This window comes from Clytia hemisphaerica, unplaced genomic scaffold (genome assembly GCF_902728285.1).
Source record: "Clytia hemisphaerica strain Z4C2 unplaced genomic scaffold, Clytia hemisphaerica genome assembly, whole genome shotgun sequence".
NCBI classification, from domain to species: Eukaryota; Metazoa; Cnidaria; class Hydrozoa; order Leptothecata; family Clytiidae; genus Clytia; species Clytia hemisphaerica.
The window spans coordinates 1,699,364-1,718,896 of NW_027103621.1; the positions used below are offsets into that span (position 1 = coordinate 1,699,364).

Consider the following 19,533-nt stretch of genomic DNA (forward strand, 5'->3'; position numbering starts at 1 on the left):
TTCGAGATCCTCGAAATGCACTGTAAGGGTGGTATTCTCAGTGTCCTTTTGGTAGAGGCCATAGAGGGCACTGCGCAAGGGTCTTCTTTTAGCTGGATACACTGGAAGGGTGTTTTTAGAGAATGCTAAATTGCAAGTTTTACAGAAAAATCTGATGTATCTTTATAGTTTTCACTCGCATCCATGTTGGATTTGCTTCTAGGACATTGTGTCGACATCTCAGGCCCATTTCGCCATTTTCAGGTGGCTTCAGCAAAATAAGACAATAAGGGCCAGAAAGGTTTGATAGAATGCACCGTAAGAGTACCTTTTCACTGCTCAAGAGCTGCACTGTAAAGGGTCCGATTTTGAAAACCATTTTTTTGGCGACACATGCCGTCGTTTAGAAATCGAATGCCCCCCGGATCCAGCGGCAGCCCCCCCCCCCTTACCAAGCGGCAGTAATCCTCCCATCCAACAGCAACAGCCCTTAGAACACAACAAATTTTCAGTTCTCATCATGATAACGGTAAATTTTCCATGACAATAAAAGTAGGGAAAACAGACAAATGACACATAGGCAAAAATCTTAATCACGCTATCAAACGATCAAACCAAAAAAAATTGAAATCCATGGGGCCCGAGGGGGGGAGGGTACTTAGGCAAAAATGGATGATGGGTATGTGCGGACAGTAAGGGTCGGTTTTTTCACCTTTCAAAGTCTCTCTAAGGGTCGGAAAAATCAGAAAGTTTTAAATTAGTCTCTCTAAGGGTCGGAAAATTCAGGATTTTTTAGGAAATTTTTTGATTTACAGAGAAAAAATTGTAATAAAGTCTCTCTAAGGGTATGACTTTTTTCAAAAATCGAAAAAAAAAAATTCAAAAAGTCTCTCTAACCTAAGGGTCACTTTTTCAGCAAAAATCAGGCTCTCTAAGGGTCGGTTTTCGGAGGTCCCGTCCGCACATAACCCTCATTTGTCAACCCTAATACCCCCCCGGGCCATGGGGTCATGAAAAGGAAGGAGCAATTTAGATATACAGTGGAGTCTGCGTAACTCGAACCTCTACAACTCGAATGTTTCTCCAACTCGAAAGAATTTTCTAGTCTCTTTAGTTAAAAATGTCTTTTTTTAAACCTCAATAAATTCGAAATTTCAATAATTCTAACAAATGTGTGTTCCCCGTGCGTTTTCTAACAAATGTGTGTTCCCCGTTGCGTTTTCTAGTTATGGACACTCCACTGTATCTTTTGACCAAAATGAATATTTCTGGTATAATGTATGATAGTTGGATTGAGAAAAGCATCAACAGATCTTTAGTGAATTCTACTTTAAAACAATTTATATTTAAGCTTACCCAATTAAAATATGAGCATTATAAAAATACCAAAATAATTCTTAAAAATAAGTTGAAAATATCATTCCACGCAATTTCAAAGTTATCAAAACTTATCGAAAACATAAGTTCAAAATTTCCGTCAAAATTTCCTATGAAAGTTTTTCTTGCATCAGCTCTTAAAAGTAGACGATCCAGCGTCCCTTGAGAGGCATTAATGACAAGAAAAACTTAGAGTAAACTCTCTTTACCTTTGAGAGTCCACTGTTGACGTTTCCAAAGACGAACTGTACCGATAGAATTCGAAGAAACCTTAAGAGAAATCTTTTAAACAACATTACACCAGAGAGAAAGAATCGAAGATTTGAAATAACAAAAATGAAGACATAATTTCAATTGAAACTGTCTCAGTAATACACGGTGTCTGGTGGTGAAGCTTAGATGACGTCATTTCTGACCAATCAGTCAGAGTTTATCAGGTCTTTTGTCAAAGAAGAATATTTAAAAAAATAGGAAATATCGAGACAAAGTAAGGAGCGAAGAACTCGTAAATCTATAAAAAAACAATTAATAATTAAATTAAAGAATAGAGAAGTTATCACAATTAAAAATCCTGTTCTAAAAATAAAGAATCCAGATACTGTCTAAAAAAAAACCAAATCATATTTCATTTTTTCGTGAAGCTTCAGAAAAGAAACTATTTCAGTCAGCTTATATGTACACATACGCGTATCAAGGTGATTGAATTTGTTTATATTCGAATTCCACCTTGTATCGTTCGATAGCAGCTACCATATCAAAAATGTTTTCGAAATATTCAATGAGCACAGGTTCTGAAAGCATACACGCTAAAAATTGTCTGTATCTGATTTTCCAATCACGGTCCAAAGCTCCAACTGATTGGCCACCGGGAGAGTTTAAATTATCCGTCGCGTGTGAAGGTCCAAAACTGTCAGTAGGAGTGTCTCTCTTAGGTGAGCTTGTGGAAATTGAGTCCTGGTTTGTAGCGTTTTCAGAACTATGACGATTTTGTACAGAATGACTGCTAGACCCAGTTTCAATTTTGATAGGTGTGCTTGATCCGAGGTGATGTTCGACAGCTTTCCGCATACCGTTACCACCATCACCACTCGCCGTTGACGAGTGTTTGACGTTTAAAAAGTCCGTCGATGACGAAAGTGACGAACTATTTGAATCAATCAGTTGTTGAGGTACGAAAACAAAATTATCGTTACGTCCGCTGTTTAGACTATCCGCTGTTATAGAAAGACCGGAGATGTCCGGAGCAGGAGAGGAAGCTTCTTTGGCAACGTCTCCGATTTGAAGAAGTAGCGTTCCACATTTTGCGATCGATTGGTATAAGGTTTGTTCTTGTCCTGGGTCTTCACGGAAAAGCGAAAAGAAACTTTTCCATAACTCGATAAATTGTGACTAGAAAATAGAAAAAGGAATTCGACCAGAAGAGAATATTACAGTCCTCAACAATAACTACATATACGAGTTTTTGTGACCCTTAAAACATAATTAGTTTACTAAAATTAGACAAAGACAGTAACTTCACTGGCTTTAGCACAGCTATTAAAACAGAACTCGACGTACTATTCATTGAAGCAACAAGGGAATCTAAAGAATGAAACCTACAAAATATAAAGAACAGACCTGGTTCATATCAGGAAGATCACCATCACCGTCCTCATCTTTTCTGTGATCGATCATCGACTCCACAAATTTCTTCACTTTCATTCTCGCCTCACTTCCTGTGGAGGAGAGACGAACCAAATTCCCCGTGTTCAATTCAAAATCTTCATCCTCGTCAGCCTCAAACCTAATGTTCTCCTTCTGAGAGGATGTTTCTAACTCCTTATCAGCAGTGTTCTTTTGTAAAGTTTCCGATTCTTTCACAAGTTCATTCTTTCGGGTTTCTGTATCGTTTTCGTTCATAGCATCTGCTATCTGGTCCATCAAATTTGAAGTGTCATTCAGCGTGTTGTCACCAAAAACGTCCCCTTCTTGTCCACTATCATTACATTCAGCCCCTTGCCCACTAACATCACACTCACTTTCGTGCGATTGACAAGTAGAAGAAGACGACAAACTCAAGCGTTCAAGACGTTCAGTGCTCAATGCTTTCAACAGTTCATCTTTACTGGAGGATGATAAAACACGCCCTGATCTTTTTAAAACTGGATGGATGTCTTGCATGGGAGTGTTATGATGCAAGGGCGGTGAATCGGGCGTTCCTGTGGGTGACATTACGATTTCTTCTTTGTCTTCGATGCGACCTTTTGAAGGAATGACTTGTTTGGTTCGGATGACGAGAAGTGATTCTTCGTGGGAGCCGATGGGCGGTGACGAATTTGCGCCCTCTTCTGTTACTTCAGCTTAGAGAATAAAATCATGAAAGTCGATGAGTTCTAAGTAAATAAAATTTGTATGTGATAATGCAACCACAAAAAGGGTTGTTTTGTTCATTGTCAAAGTACTTTCTTGAAAAGACTTGATTAAAAACAATGATTTATTCAAAAATGTTTCACTTATGTTTCTTCAAACAACGGGAAGGCTGAAAAATCAAATCAAGACTGAAAAAAACGAAAGTGATTACCTGCAGTCTCGACCACATCAAAGCGTTCATTTTCTTTCCTTGAGAGTTCTGCTATTTCTTCAGGTAAGAGGGCGGGAGGGAGATGCATTTCATATAAGAGCCTCATCTTATGAGTGATATCACCTCGACAAATCTTTTCGAAGATCAGAGTGAACTCTTTGAAGTTGATTCGTCCATCACTGTTTGTATCCACAACCTGAAGTTAAAACAGAACAATGCAATGAATGATTACTATGCCTTTACCAGTCTATAAATACCAGAGGAAATGACAGCGGTGAGCGGTTTCGAGTAAGTCTTATCAAAAGGTTTCAAATTTTGCCTTGTGTATGGTTATGTATGTTTTATCATGAACATATAAACGACTGGACATCTATCTTTTATTGTCTCTTTGAGGCGAGCTTCGTTGCCGCCTGTATTTCAAAATTGATATGAAAAATCCGACAATATTCCATCATAATTTTATTTCTTTGAATTATTTCGGTAAAAGGTTTTATTAGAGCTTGAACATTATTCCCAATTCTCAAAAAAAATTACTCTCGAATTTTTTCACAAGTTTGTAATATATTTTATCAACATTTCCAACTCTAAAATGCAGAATTTCAACTGCGTGTATACGTTTGAATCCCTTTTGTCACTCCAATAATTTTTTTTATGACTTGAAAAAAATAGCTTGCCAAAGTTTAGAGCCTGTGTCATAAGAATATCGAAATTAGAATGCGACACTCTCTAAAATTATTAGACACTTTTAAGTCAAAATTTAGAAATATTAGTCGGAGTTTTGATAGGCTGACGATGATTTTGCCTCTGTTATCTTTGTTATGATATAGATAAAAGACTTGAGAAGAGTAGAACAACAGAGACTTTTGTCGAAGTTTTAACGTTGTTAGCAAGGTACTCCCAAGGGTATATCATCAAAATCTATTGTTTCATTTTATGTTTTTAACGAGGCGGCAACGAAGCTAGCAGCCCTTTCTACAAAAAGACAAAGGAGATGGCTGTCCAGTCGTTTATATGTTCATGGTTTTATTCAATGTTTGAAAGCTATTAAAGTTTTTTTTGTTTTCCTTTTCTTGTTTTCCTTTTCTCGCTTTGTTTCACTTACCCTGAAACATCGTTCCGCCAGAGCCTCGCCCATCTCGCTGGCACCCCAAGGCGTGAGAACGAAAAACAATTGTTGAAAGCGAAGGGCGTCAATCCATATCCCTTCATGAGGGTCACGCCAACTACTGTACTCCGCCGGATAGTCAACTTTCTTGTTTTTATCACCCCAATATCGACTCTTCATGTTGGCACTCTATGGCAGATAGTAGAAATAGAGAGCTTATTATAGAGAGATTGACAAAGACTATCGAAGCAGAGAAAATTTGAAAGATCAACCCCAAAAAGAATGTACACGTTTTTTTTTTTATAAGAACGTTAACAATTTTCGAAGCCTTCGGATGTTCTTAGTTTTTTGGATTTGAAGCCTAAAAATGTTCTTAAAATGTTCTTATTTTCAGCATTTTTTGAGCATTTTGATGTAATTTCTTAAGAAAATGCATGTTTTTAAGTCTCCAAAGCCTTAGAATGTTCTTAGAATGTTCTTAAATTTTTGGGCCTCGAAGCCTTATGTTCTTATATAGTTTGTTCTTATAAAAAAAAAAACGTGTATGCTTTATGCAAAGGCAAAAACATTTCCAAATCAGCTCTTGATATATAAATTTTGTTTACAGTAATGCCCAGTAATGCCAGAGTTGTAAAGTGAGTTGAAGGTAAACGAATTATACCTTGAATATTCCGAACAAGCCTTCCAATTCGTTAGCAGGGAAGGAGACATCTGAAGCCAAAGAGCGAATTACGTTTCGTTTCACGCCATCTTCCAAGTGCTGAAACATTTAACAAGAGTGAAAATTATGATGCAAATAGCAAACTATTATTTGAAAATGTTGATGAAAAGTGCCGTCTGGTCAGAAAGTTTTGTTTAATTAGAGAGACGGTTAAACATATACTTCTCACACAATTAAGCGCTTTTTTAAACTTTTTTTCAATCTTTTTTTGCCATAAGGAAATATCGCCCGATTATCATAAAGGGATACCTGAACGACTCTCAAACGTTGTTGGTTTCGTTGTTTGTCGATATTTTCGGTCGTTAAGAAGCCGAATTTTCGATACGACACCACAATGATGTCATTGATGTCCTAAAAACGGGAACGAAAAATGCATCAAATTTAATCGAGATGCGCGTTGGGTATCCACCATATTTGGGTTAGACGTTGAACGAGGGAATGGTCTCCCAATAAAAATAGCCTGAATCGACGTTTGCCCAAAGATGACGTGTTCTTCCCAATTTCAATCCCTTGCAGGACACATCCAGACACCGTCTAATGGTGGACCGCTTACTCAGAATTACAACTTTTGATCTTTCAGGCCTCTTAGAAGACTGAAACGATGGATTATAAAACAAATAACAACTGAATGAAAAAATCTTACGACGTCTGGTCCGTTAGTGACACGTTCATGTTTGTAAGTGGACGTCTTTTCCAGGATGTTTGACGCGTCACGGCTGATGACACGTTCGAAGTAAGCGCTCAACACGGTCATCGCTTCACCGTCATCGTGACAAGCCATTAGTCGTGCTTTGTTCGCTTCCAAGATGGTCAACGCGAGCTGGAACAGCACCTATCGAAGGAAAAACTTTTGATCATTCTTAAGAAAATATTAAAATAGACAAGTTAACTTGCAAATTCATATCTTTCAGCGGTATCCACACGATCATCAGCAGTGTTCCAGCGGCATTCTCATTATTATGATATGTGTCGTTTGACGTAACAGTTTAAAGATTTTTTAGGGTTATGACCAAATTATAGTACATTGTAAAGATTTTTTTGGAAATCTATCGAAAAGTTTTCGGTGGTTTTTCGTTGCTCAACTTAAAATTAGTAAAAATAGCCTTTTGCAACCTTTAGTTAAAAATATTCTCTTTATAACAACAAGGAATTTTATTCAAAAAAAAGTGAAATCAATTTTTATTATAAAAACCCTTGATAGAAATCAAGTCCAGAATGCGAGCAATGCATTCTTCAGGGCTCTGACCATAAGTGAATTTTTCATAATTTGCGTGTTTAAAATGTGTTTTCTGACTGATGTAACCAACAAAACTATGGCATGTTATACATTTTCTGTTAGACAAACTATTCCTGAATCTGAAAATTCAAAAATTGCATTGAAAAAATTTGATGAAGAAGAAACTGAAGACTTTTGCGAGGATGAGTATTTCAACTTTGAAGAGCTTAGCTTCGGCGAAGAAAAAACATTTTGAAAATTTTTTCGCAGTAGATGGTGTATCTTTTACCGAACAATAAAAATTTTTGCGGAAAGTTTTTGTAAGTGCTTCTTTGTCTCGAAATCTTCAAAATAGTGTTTTTTCATCAATTTTTCATCTGGATTTTGCTTAAAAAAACAGTCATAACTTTTGACACATCTTTTTAGAAAAATTTTCCGCAAAATTTAAAATAGTTCAATTCTTTGCGGACAGTTTCAAGAAAGTTCGAAACAAAAAGGTTAATTACCCATTAAAACTTTTTATAAAAGAAGGTGATGCAACATATTATTAACGTCTTTTTAAAGTTCATAACGTCATTTTTGCAATTAAGTTCTTAATTACTCTAAAGGGGTTTGATTAAAAAACAATTTCTGAAGGCAATTCTTTGTTAAAAGTGTTAACGAATCTATCTAAAACATAACTTTTATGTTCAGATACTAAAATCAATTTTCTGACTATGGTCAGAGCCCTTAATATAAAGCTACTTTGTTCAATTTCAAGGTTGCAAAGATTTCGTAAATCTATTGATTGACAATTGTTGAGCAATGATCGAAAAGTTAAATACCTTAGCACCATCATAGAAGAAGCAATCCAATATGTGTACTGCGCATGACAAAGGAACCACACTATACAAGACAAAATCTTACATTACTAAAGTTGCAAATTGAGATCAAAAATCTTTTCTACCTGTCTGTCATCATTAACGAGGGGTTCGGAGAAAAAAAAAACAATGACACCTTGAAAGATTATTATATTCTTAAGTTAAGAAAGCAGGTTTGAGGCATCACTTATTGTATTGCTGAGGTTCTGCTGATACATGTAATTCGACCAAATGTATAACTAAAATCTATCATAAGTAAAGTGATGTTTTAAGATGGTTTTTACCTGATAAAGATGGTGAGGAACCATGACAAGGAGATCATACTTAACACGCCCACTTTTTTGAGATGCGCGTGAAGGTCTGGGATGTAGTCTTCAGTTAACACTTCGAATACCGCTACAAAGTAAATGATTAGATTCGTCTTTCATACTGATCAATTATGTTTCTCGAACACCCTAAAGGAAGTCCATGATTTCAAAAGACCTTCAAATTTTGATTCGAAATGTAAAATTAAGCCCGACTTAACTTTACTTCGTTTTTATTCAAATTGCCTGCTTCTAATTCGGCGCAATTAATAGCGACAGAGGTTTTCTTAAATCGGGTTCACAGCTCTTTCAAGGAAGCCTGGAATACCAAGAAATTATTAGTTAAAAAGACGCAGCAAAAAAGCGCTCGGTCAGGTAAATAAAACAATTATTAATTAAGTTAAATACAATCGTCGTAAATTTGAAAACAAAGTTTAATAAATGAAAATTGACAGTATCAATTCAGTTCACGGCGGACTTGGATAATTGAAACGTTGCATTTTGTAAATATTCTCGTGTGTTTTTCATCGGCTTCCATAACATAACGTAAAATTTGCTACCGTAAAACATGGTCACAAACAACATGTTAACAATCGTTATTATCAACACACGAGCCACTATTTCAATATCCTTGTCCTTTTGAAGATAAACAAAGGGAAAATAGGTGATGTATGTTATAATGCTTGTAAACGAGGAGTAAACTATTGGCATTGCTTCATTGAAAGGTCCGGGAAGGTTCCGACCACGATAGGCTTGTATACTGGACAACAAGTGTAACAAGATGATCAAAATGATTTGTACAGTGACGTGATTACCAGAGTTACATCTTATAACTCTCTCATATCTAACATGGTCGATTTCAATAGTCAATTCTAACGGTACCGATTTGATGGTAAGAGCCAACGCGCTAAAATCGATGGCTAGCAATAACGAGACTAAAACTATTTGACAAGCCAATGCGTTTCTCATCACTTTCGCTGTCAATCGAAGCTTTGCATTGAATGCGGTGAGGAGATTCTGACATTTAATCAAGATCAAGGTTTGTGGACTGAATACCAGTGTTGAAATTACCAACAACTCAGTCAAGCAGGTGAAGTTTGTTGTCTCGGGAACCAAATAAAGTACAGTGATACACAAAAACAAGAGAAGCATAGCTAAGTTATGTGTGACCATGATCGGGAAATTGGATCCTCGAACGATGACAGTTTGTCTTGATCGGTAGAAGATGATCATTGAAATGGACATTCCAATAGCCGAAAGAATGGACAAAGAAATTGCAATCTGCAGTCCTGTTTGGTTGTATACAGTTATATACCTGGTGGTGTAAGGATCGTAGCACGATGCCCTGGAGCCCGTAGATAAGGTCATCTCTGGACATGGATTGCAAGTAGAATAGAGTATTGTACCGTTTGCTTGGTAGTGATTTATTGGGCATTTCTTACAGCTCCATCCATAAGATTCGTTGCTGAAAATACCATCGATATCGTCTTGAGGTAGTTTTACGAAACTGTTCTCGTGTCCTTTTCGGCACACGGGAATGGGACAGACTTCCATTTTCTCATTGGTAAATAACTCAAGAAAAGACTTTGAGTAGAACACCGGAGTAACGATACCTTTTATGAACCTGATGTTGACGTCAAAGAATGAGCGCGAATCTTCTAGGCTTTTGCTTCTTTTTATTAAACCTTGTTTAAATCTAGTAAATGTTACATATTGGAAGTAATTTAAATGGAAGTTAAAGAATTGTATTAACTGTAGCATTCCTGTCAGTTGGTTGTTGAAAATATTGACACAGTTAAAGATCTTAATCTGATCTTCAGCGTTTAACGTTGTGTTCTTCATTATAAGGAGTTTGGAGACGATTTTGTCGAATATCTTCGTATTGAAGTGTAGTCTACTGAATGTTCTAACTGATGACAGCGGTTTTGCACGAATAGATTTGGGGAAACTTGCGGAATCCTTTAAGTCCATGAAAAGCAGATTCGATGACCTCCAAAAACGATACAAATCAGACGCTGAATACTGCATTAAGAACTTCCAAGTGAATTTAGGTGCACCGAAAACTAAAATGAAACGCAAGTCTTCTCGTTTGAGAGCTTCCAAAAGGCTTCTGGTACCATTACCTGATTTGAAATGCTTCTCATTCAAAGTATATCTTTTATAACAAAGTCTCCGCTGAATGGTTTTTTCATCGAGTAATTTTTTAAAATATTGGAAATCTAACCGATAAAATATAGACCGGCTTTGTATCTCAATAAGAGCGAAGCGTTTGATTTTCTTGTAAGATGCTCGTGAGCGAGGGTTCAGTGCGTCTAATAAGGTTCTGGCGTTCATTTGAAAGGCGTTTCGATTAGATTTAACATTACGCTCCAGTAACCATTTCGGCAACTTAGTCTCATTATCGGCTAGCACAACTACATAGTCTTCCCCAAAAAAGAATTCTGCTAGTAATCGAGAAATCATCTTGGGAGCCTCGATGATGAGGAGAATAATTCTTGATGAAAATTGCCATGAGGTGATTTCCCTTCTATTCCATCGCGGGAAGTCCTGGGTCTGATTCGAAACGAAATAAGCGGGGTTCGATCGCAAATCAATCGCTATTCTCAAAGCTTCATCGGAACCACAGAATTCGATTCTTCGATACTCGATATCATTCATCGATAAGAATCCATCGATTCGGTCGAATCCTTTTTCTTTTAAATACTCATCCCAATGGGACTTTTTATCTTGGTACGCATATTCAATGGCTTCCCGACAAACATTCGAACGTAAAGAGTCTCTTTGGTTTTTCTCACATTGTTCGTATAAACCGATCATTAACATAGGTTCGTTCCCAGGACTTAAGCGTTGCGTCGATGCCAGGGCCATAAAATAAAACAACAATACGACACGTATCATTTCGCACGTCTAGTTTACCTTCGTTTGAGTTTAGAATTTCTTAAAAAACTATTGATATCAATTTCAATCTAGGTATACTTAAATTCTGTAGTTTCGATTTAAGTGACGTTTTTTTCGAAGATATTTCGAATATTGAATTGTCTTCTTTTATATTATTTAGTTATTTCCAATTCAAAACATTATGATCACACTTTCTAAGTTACTGGAGGAATGCGGTGAAAATTAATCATGTTATCTGTAGTTATACCGCTATCAAACTCAGTTGAGAATTTATAATAAAGCGATTTTTCAACAGTACAGCCGATAAAAAAATATTTTTAAATTTTTTCGAATAATTTAAAATATGAACTTTACTTGATGGCCTAACGAGAAGAACAAACACTTAAAACGACCATTCACAATTAAAAACTGAACTTTTAATGAAAAATCTGGAGACAGACTTATTTGCATCTCTTTTAAGAAAAACAAACACAATGCATATTGGACCTACCTAATGATAAATATAGAATGAAAATAGAAAAGAAAGTAAAATAAGAAACCGGTTTTTCCGGTGAATTTCTTTTTCGAAAATCGGGCGGAAAATTTGGGCAGCACCATTTTGCATTATTGTGCAAAGAATCAGAAAAATCGAACGATCCAGTCCTGAGAAAAGCTAGCATCAAACGGACGGACGGACGGAAGGACACAGGTTAATTTATAGGACCTCCACCCACCGAGTTAGGTCCAAAAAGGCAGACTCAAGTATTTAGCAAGCTGAATGACTCAATTATTTTATTCCTCCAATCTTACTTTATTGCGGGACCGTCCTTAACCAATGTAAAATGTCAACGAATGTAACCAATTTTTAGTTAATTTTGAACATCCCAAAATGTATTGTATTCGTGCGAGGTGATGAAAGTTGGTCACGTTGCTTGTAGGTGCAGACCTTTGAAGTTGGACCATAAGTAAGACGATCTCGTATGATGCCAGTGTCATTTAATGCACGGTGTCTGACTTTTCTGTGCAAGCGGAAGGTACCTCCTTAACGGTATATGCTCTGATCTTCTTTTTAAATGGTCATTCTAAAAATTACTATTAATATCTTTTTCGAAGAACGCTCAGAATTTTAGTGTTTTCTGAGTTAAAGGTTTTTAAATTGTACCGCAGGCGAACAGCTTTTTGGTGAATTTTGCTAAATCTTTCTTACGTCCCCCAGGATCCAATCACGGGCATCGTCGTGTCACCTGAAACTTCAGAAAATTCCAGCGCCCTCAGCTATTTCAAGGAACATTCTAGGAGTTTTGAGCTTCGTAGCATAAAATAAAGATTACGTGATTTTAGAGTAGCAAAAAGCACAATACCTTGATCGACGAGAGCTCCAACCACTTTGGTGTTGTAGTAATCAGGAAGCATGTTTTCACAGACACAAGTCAATAACCAGAAAGCTTCTTCTTCGGTGCAATACAACAAGAGAACGGAAGCCACGATGTTCATCGCTTGACAGTAACCTGTAAAAAAGATTGATTGGTTGGTTGAAGATTAAACTATTGCACCGGGTGAAGAGAGGCGAGGATTGGAGCTATATGGAGCATTGTTGCATCAGAGGAACCAGTCATATGCAATAATAAAGCAAAGCTATCGATGTTATGGATATAACACATGCACTACAGTGTTACTTATTTGACATTCACAGATTCACAGGGAATATATGGCATTCAACTATCAGGAATGTAATTCGTGGGTAGAAAGTGGCCCGATTGAACTGTATTGTATTAGGACTGGATGCTACATAAAGCTGACAAACCTGGAATAGGGTGCGTTACTACTAACACTACCGAGTTTATGCATGTGTGTTTTTCAGCGACGGAGACGGTCAGGTTCTAAATTGACTAAATAAATCATGACCAACTGAGGACGACGGTAAATCAGCATTTTGCGGGGCAGAACTGCGGGTTATTCCAAATCGTTTCAGTCACTTTACCGTCCTCAATAGCGCAAGTACATAAACTCGCTACTGTTAATTAGGTGGACGATTTGATTCGGAGAAAGGGGGGTTAACCAGTCTTTCAGTTGTTTTCGACCTTGTCAAAGCATCAAAAACCAAATCAGAAAACAGTGAGGGGTATTGGCTACGTCAAAAATTGAACACGCGTTTGAAAGACGAATCAAAGCTCATTTTTGTTCGTTTTTAAACTGCTCAGGAAATCTGTTATCCACTGTCTGATGTCATATCCAAATAAGGTACTCAAAATATTATAAGCACAAAACAAAACACACATATATTGGTGATCTTGCGTAGGCTGATGAAACATCAAAAGTTACGATTTTGGACGAACAAACGAAAATCACCATCAGATGACATTACCGAAATAGCTCTATGATGAAGGGTAATGAAATCAATCAATCACCAAGATAGCAACAAAAAAACACCATCAAAAAGCATGATTCTGTAGCAAATCTTACGAAACCTGTGACGTCATAGCCGTGTCACACGTTCATGCAGGGTTTTAAGAGCTGGTTGATTCAGAGAGGATGCAATGACAGTCAAAGATGTAAAACTGATGCGCAGCAAGACTGGCATTTTGATGAAAAAATGAGAAAAACAGATCATCTGATGATTGACTGTTTCTATTGGGTTACATAATTGATCTATTAAACAACAGTCCAAATAATGCGATAGCTATTTTTGAATTATGGAAAATAATAATTTCTATATTAGACACACTATGAGTATGGAGGAAGATTGCAAAGACGAGTGACATAAATTAACATAAATTATGCGAAAATCAGGGGGTACGGTTTTGAAAAATTAAATGAATTAGAACTAACTAGATATGTAGAAACAAGATACGCACCATTACAGTATCGAAGCAAGCCCTGTATTTAATATAGGTTCTCGCGCGAATAAAAACATCTGAACAAATTTTTAATAGTAAAAACGTCATTGACGCGCAAAAAGGAGGCGAAAAGCAATTAAAACCATAACCATCCAGTTCTACTGGTTGTTCTATCGGTGGTTTAGTTCGAAAAGCGAAAGCAGAAAATTGTAATTATGAGGAAATCAACGAGCGAAATTAATGGTTATCTGTAGTTATATAACATCAAAGCGAAGTTTTCCAAATAATAATTGAAAGAAAACTGCCTCTATCATCGAAATAAATGGATGTCATGGGCTGAAATAACTTGTGACCCAAAAGCCCTTTCTTTGCAACGTCAAAATAAGTTTGGAAATTGACTATATTCACTTAAAAGGCCTCTATATAATATCGTTTTTGAGAGCTATCGATTGATGTATGTGGTTTTGGATTTTATCGTCTTTGAAATTTCTTCAAATTTTTGGGGTCAAGCAGGGGTTTTGCCCGTGACGTCAGTTTTTGGGTCCTAAATAAATTTCCTAGGCTCAGAAGAACACCCCCTCGCAAAACAAATTTAAATATTCATTCTTTATAAATTCATTCTTTTGAAATGGATCAGGTTTGGTTGCGTCACATAAAAAAGGTCACGGGTCCCAAAGGTTTGCCCCCTACAATCACAAAGTTGAAGTTGATAATTCACACATCCAAACCAAATGCACCAGCTTTATTCAAGCATATTGGCGGCATATTTCAAAACGAACGAGGTTTAACATTGGTAGGCCAAACTTGGAAATCCTAAAGAATATTTGGCAGTTGAAATTTTTTACTGAGTGATTTGTCGATTAAAAGGGCGTAATGTACAGAAAATGGATAAACAGTTTTTAATGGTTTTGCTTATCGAATTGATAAAACCGCACGAAAATCACTTGTCTGGTCTTACTGTCTCTATCTCCTTAATCCAATCAAGTGAAATAAATGATCGTTTTTCTGATTGTGTGATTGAACCATTAATTTTGTCAGTCACCTATTTGGGAAAGGAATTAGAACTTCCAGATTTTTGCGTTTCCGGGTAGGTCCGTAATTACTTCATGAAATAGAGGTTCTGAGCGAATAGTGTGATTTCCCTTTTCCATAAGGATCGACAAGCTCATACAAGTCAATGTCACCGTATCAAATTAAGGGGAACCAAGGTACATACATACAATCTCTGAACATTTTACCGACAAAGAGCTTCAATCCGTTATCAGATATTTCCTGTTTTGAAGCAAAGGGAACAACATCATCGCCAAACCTTCTTTAAATTGACGCCATCATAACGAGAATGTTGGCACGAGGAACGTTTAATCGTGAATTAGAAGGAGATTGAAATCATGAGATAAAGTGAACATTATCATCATCAAAGCGATATTCGGTAGAGAAAAATGATCACTTACAATAATGAGGTGAGGAATGTGCCTAACCAAACAAAAACATTCAGATTCCTTCTCTATTGCGTGTTAAACGCTTTTTTATTTACATGATCAATATTTTTTGGAGATCAAGGAAATCATGTAACAAAAAAATTTACAAGAACAATACACCCGCCTCAGATTTAGGCCTGTCAGAACAATAGCTCTATTGTCTGGTACAACAGAAATTTAAGAACAATTTCAGACTCAGTCATAATTTACTGGTTCTTATAAAAAAAAGAGCGTCTATTGCAATGAGGAGGAATACTTCTTGATTGGAATTATGTTTTAGGGGCAAAATTACCAAATCAAACAAACATCTAAGGTACTAAGTGCTCGATTCTAGGAGCCTTTGTTTATGGATTTTAGCAACCAACTACAATGTTGTGAATATATTAATTGTTCCAAGAGTTTTAATATATATTTTTTCAAAACAAAACAAGTACATTTTACCGGATGCACAAAATATATTGGAGACAACTAAAGAAGCGAAAATAATGGCTCCTCATATAATGGTTATCCTCATAAAAAGCCTAGTGTTTGTCAATGGCAAGTTCCTGAAATATGAGACGTTTTAGTGGGTGATTAACCCCCCCTGAAAGCCCATCAAGATTTCCTTGATCGATGCTAACGGATATTATTTCCTGCCAAAAGAAAACCCAATAATATAATATCGTGTTGTTTAACAAGTTTGTTTTTGAATACTTCACTCAGGGAAACGCTGGCGATTTCCGTCATTATGAGATGCAATGGCTTAAGAGCCAGGTGTAAGGTGCCAAATTAGATATATTGTAACTGCTGAAAAGAACGTTAGCTGACAAACCTTACGAAAGAAAGATAAATGCAGGAAGAGCTGAATATCGCAACGAGGTTTAATATGTTTTATGTATCCATGATCTATCTTTTAGTCGGGAGGAGGTTCAACCAGTCAGTTGAGACTAAAAGTCAGAGTGAAGTAAGAAAATACACGCTTTTTATAAGAATTTCATAAGAGCACGAGGCTGAAAATTGACCAAAACCTAAGATCAACCAAAGAAACTGAGCGTATTAAGAACATTGTAAGAGCATTTGAGCCTTAAAATTTCAAAAAATTAAGAACAGCTCAGCCTGGATCAAGATTTATTGGTTCTAAAAAGTATGTAGGTCGGATAATTAGATGCTTGGTTATCAAACAAAGTCCATCAGAACAGTCAATATTCATTTAGAAAAACGTTTAATATTGGGCATTTTGCATAAGTTTGCTGTTCTGTTTTTCAAACTACACCCATGAGAATTTCTACAAGGGTTCAATAAAAAAACAACTTATGCTGTAAAATCAAGGCGTTGGGAATGGAAAATCGGCAAATTTCGCAATACAGATATACTCACTGTTAACTGATGTCCGGAAATGAATTTTCTAATATAAAGGGCAAAGTCCAATTCATTTCCTCTTTGGAACAAAGTCTATCAAAAAAGCATCAAGGAAAAAACCGCCGTGACGTGAAGAGAGACAGTCAAACTTTTGGGTAATGCCAAAAAAATTCACTGTTTTTTAGTTACCATGAAGATGAAATTCAAAATAAAACATAAGAAGAAGAATACCTCTTTTAAATGCCTTCCAATGCAACGTTTATAAGACCGGGCTAGATTTGAAACCTTTAGATAGGAAAGTGAAGTCACTTATTTCCCAACGAAAATGCGTGACCGGCTTTCACACAAAGCTAGATGGCTTTCACACAAAGCTAGATTAAAGTAAAATCCATCGCTAGATTTCGAAAAAATATGTCGTGTGAAAGCCAATCTAAATAAACCAGCTGCGCTGGAAGGTCGCCTGAATAGAATAGCTTAAAGAGCTTAAACGTTTGAAAAAGTAAAAGACGAAAAGCTTAGCAGTGTAACACTTGATTTGCGAATGTGCAAAATCGTTAAAAAGCAACGTGCTTTTGATTCGCATTAAAATGTCAAAATGGCTGAAGTTGATTTTATTTGAATCAGCCTGAAAAATTCTTCTTCAGAAACAAATATGTAATATAATATTATTTTTGTCATCCCTAAAATCTTAAAGGTTTTCAGAAAGTTACCATTTTTTAAAACTAACATTAGGGATATAGGTGAAAATAGCCTAAATTAATTGTAAAGGGATAAAAAAAACGTTCGAGTTAAGGACACATTCAAGTTATAGGGTTCGAGTTTGAAGACTTAATCATATCATGTTTAACTTATATCAATGAATGTTTCTTGTTTGTACAATAAAAAATTGCTGCTAGAAAGTTTCAATAAATTATTATAGTAAATCTAATAATACAGTTGAAGTAATCTTAACAAAAGTAAATTTTTGAGGGAATTTAATATGGCTGCAAGCTTGAAAAACTAAATTTGACGGAAATTCATTTGCCTTGAAATAGATAACATTTGGGAGAAGAAAACAATAATCTAAATTTGGCGGCGGATGGCAGTAAAAGTTAAATTTGGATGATTTTGGCCCAATCCACCAAATTAAATTCCGGCTAAATTGTTAGGTGGCAATCACAAATATCTTCATTTCGCGTCCTGGTTGGGTCTAAAAATTGAGTCGGTCGGTCAGTCGGTCGTAAAGATTTTCGGGTTTTCATCCATCCATCATCCATTTTTGGAGTGTATTCTTGAAGGAAACTGCCAGCCAGCCAGCAGCCAAAACAACCATGTGTTATGGGTGCTTTAAATTATGACCTTTGAACACTGTGACCTCCGACCCAAAATGGCGCATGCAATGATATAAACAAAGTCAAAATGCTGCGAATGCGCTAGAAATCGCTCGCAAAAAATTGGCAATAATAAAATTTTTAAACGAAAAAACGTCATCGACAGAAAAAGTCTAACAAATTTACCGACTCACCGACTCAATTCTATTGAATAGACCTTTTTTCAAAGAGGCTACCCTGTTGAATAATTATGTAGTCCAGCAGAAAAACAATGATACACCCATGCATAATCATCACAATATGCATGAAACAGTAATTATGCATTGCTGTATCATTGTTTGTATGGCTGGACTACATAATTATTTAACAGGGTTGCCTCTTTGAAAAAAAGTCTATTTTCGAGAGTCGGTTAAGCGACGCAAAACGAAGATATTTGTGATTGCCGCTTTAGTAACCACCAAATTAAATTCCCTCTGAAAAAACTTTTTCGGCCATCCGCCAATTATTAAATTCTCGCCAAAATTTCTTCTTTTAATGTAGTTGCAATGTCACGTTGTGTAATTAAAACTCCAGCAAATATCTTGATAACTCCATGTTTCATTGGATGCAAGGAAAACAACAATAATAATCAAAAGGGCCATTCCAGGAGAAAGAACAAAGAATACGTAACGTCACTTTCACTTTTGACTAGATGCCAGTAGTGACCTACATAGAGACAGTTGTTCAGCCAGGCATAGACTCCAATAATTGCAGTTGGCAACTGGACAATATCTTGAAATGGCCCAGAAAGTGAGCCCGTAATAAAAGCAACAAACTGGCTGCCAAACAGCAGCCGACAGTTGTATGTTTGTTCAAGAAATTTTAAGTCAATACTCGCAATGGTTACACAAGACTACTCGTCTTGGAACGGTGAATCATCAATCAAATCTTGCTTAGGTGATAAATGTTCTTTTGCTTCACTTCAAATCATGGTAGAAATTCATGGTATATAACTTGATCTGACAATTAATACAATGCAGTGAGTGATCTTGGTTGGGACATGCTATCAACTGTTATCATAGATTAAGAGTAATTGAAACAATAATAAACTTCTTATTATCTAATCTATCTTATTTTTCTTGTCCGTCTTGTCCACACAAAAACACATCCATCTTCCAAACCAAAATGTTTAACCTCAAAAGTGATTCTAGTGAAAGGAGGTTTGTTTTCAACAACATCACGAGTGTGGTACTGTAGTTTGAATGGAATGATATCAATGAAGAACCATAAATTTCATATATAATTTTAGTTTATAATCTACATCAAGAATTGTCTGACTTGCAGTAGAAACTTTCGAAAACTTTCACGAGGCGTTTAATTATCTCCGTTATTTAGATTTCATAAAACAAGTGCGCTAATTACTACGGAGCTAATTAGAATCTATATACCGCAAATTCTCATGTATATTAACAAATATGTATCGAGTATCAGTTCGCATGATCGTGCTTGGAAGTAGAGATATTCTGTCAGTTGAGGGGACGACTCAAGGTGACAATCTTGCAATGTCATTTTATGCCCTGGGTATCACTCC

General features: G+C 36.2%; 1 protein-coding gene across 1 annotated transcript in view; it reads right to left on the reverse strand.

The window, feature by feature from the left end:
- Positions 1-1,845: 1,845 nt before the first annotated feature.
- LOC136802342 (TBC1 domain family member 9-like) overlaps positions 1,846-19,533 on the reverse strand; it is a 73,819-nt gene continuing 56,131 nt past the window's right edge. Inside the window, exons 19-28 of the mRNA XM_067059067.1 lie at positions 12,362-12,508; positions 8,103-8,214; positions 7,783-7,843; positions 6,386-6,574; positions 5,992-6,093; positions 5,683-5,781; positions 5,019-5,210; positions 3,917-4,112; positions 2,974-3,695; positions 1,846-2,745 (exon numbers count right to left, since the gene is read on the reverse strand). Of these exons, the coding sequence (XP_066915168.1) occupies positions 2,047-2,745; positions 2,974-3,695; positions 3,917-4,112; positions 5,019-5,210; positions 5,683-5,781; positions 5,992-6,093; positions 6,386-6,574; positions 7,783-7,843; positions 8,103-8,214; positions 12,362-12,508 (2,519 nt within the window). The 3' untranslated portion in view covers positions 1,846-2,046. The remainder of the gene's footprint in view (positions 2,746-2,973; positions 3,696-3,916; positions 4,113-5,018; positions 5,211-5,682; positions 5,782-5,991; positions 6,094-6,385; positions 6,575-7,782; positions 7,844-8,102; positions 8,215-12,361; positions 12,509-19,533) is intronic.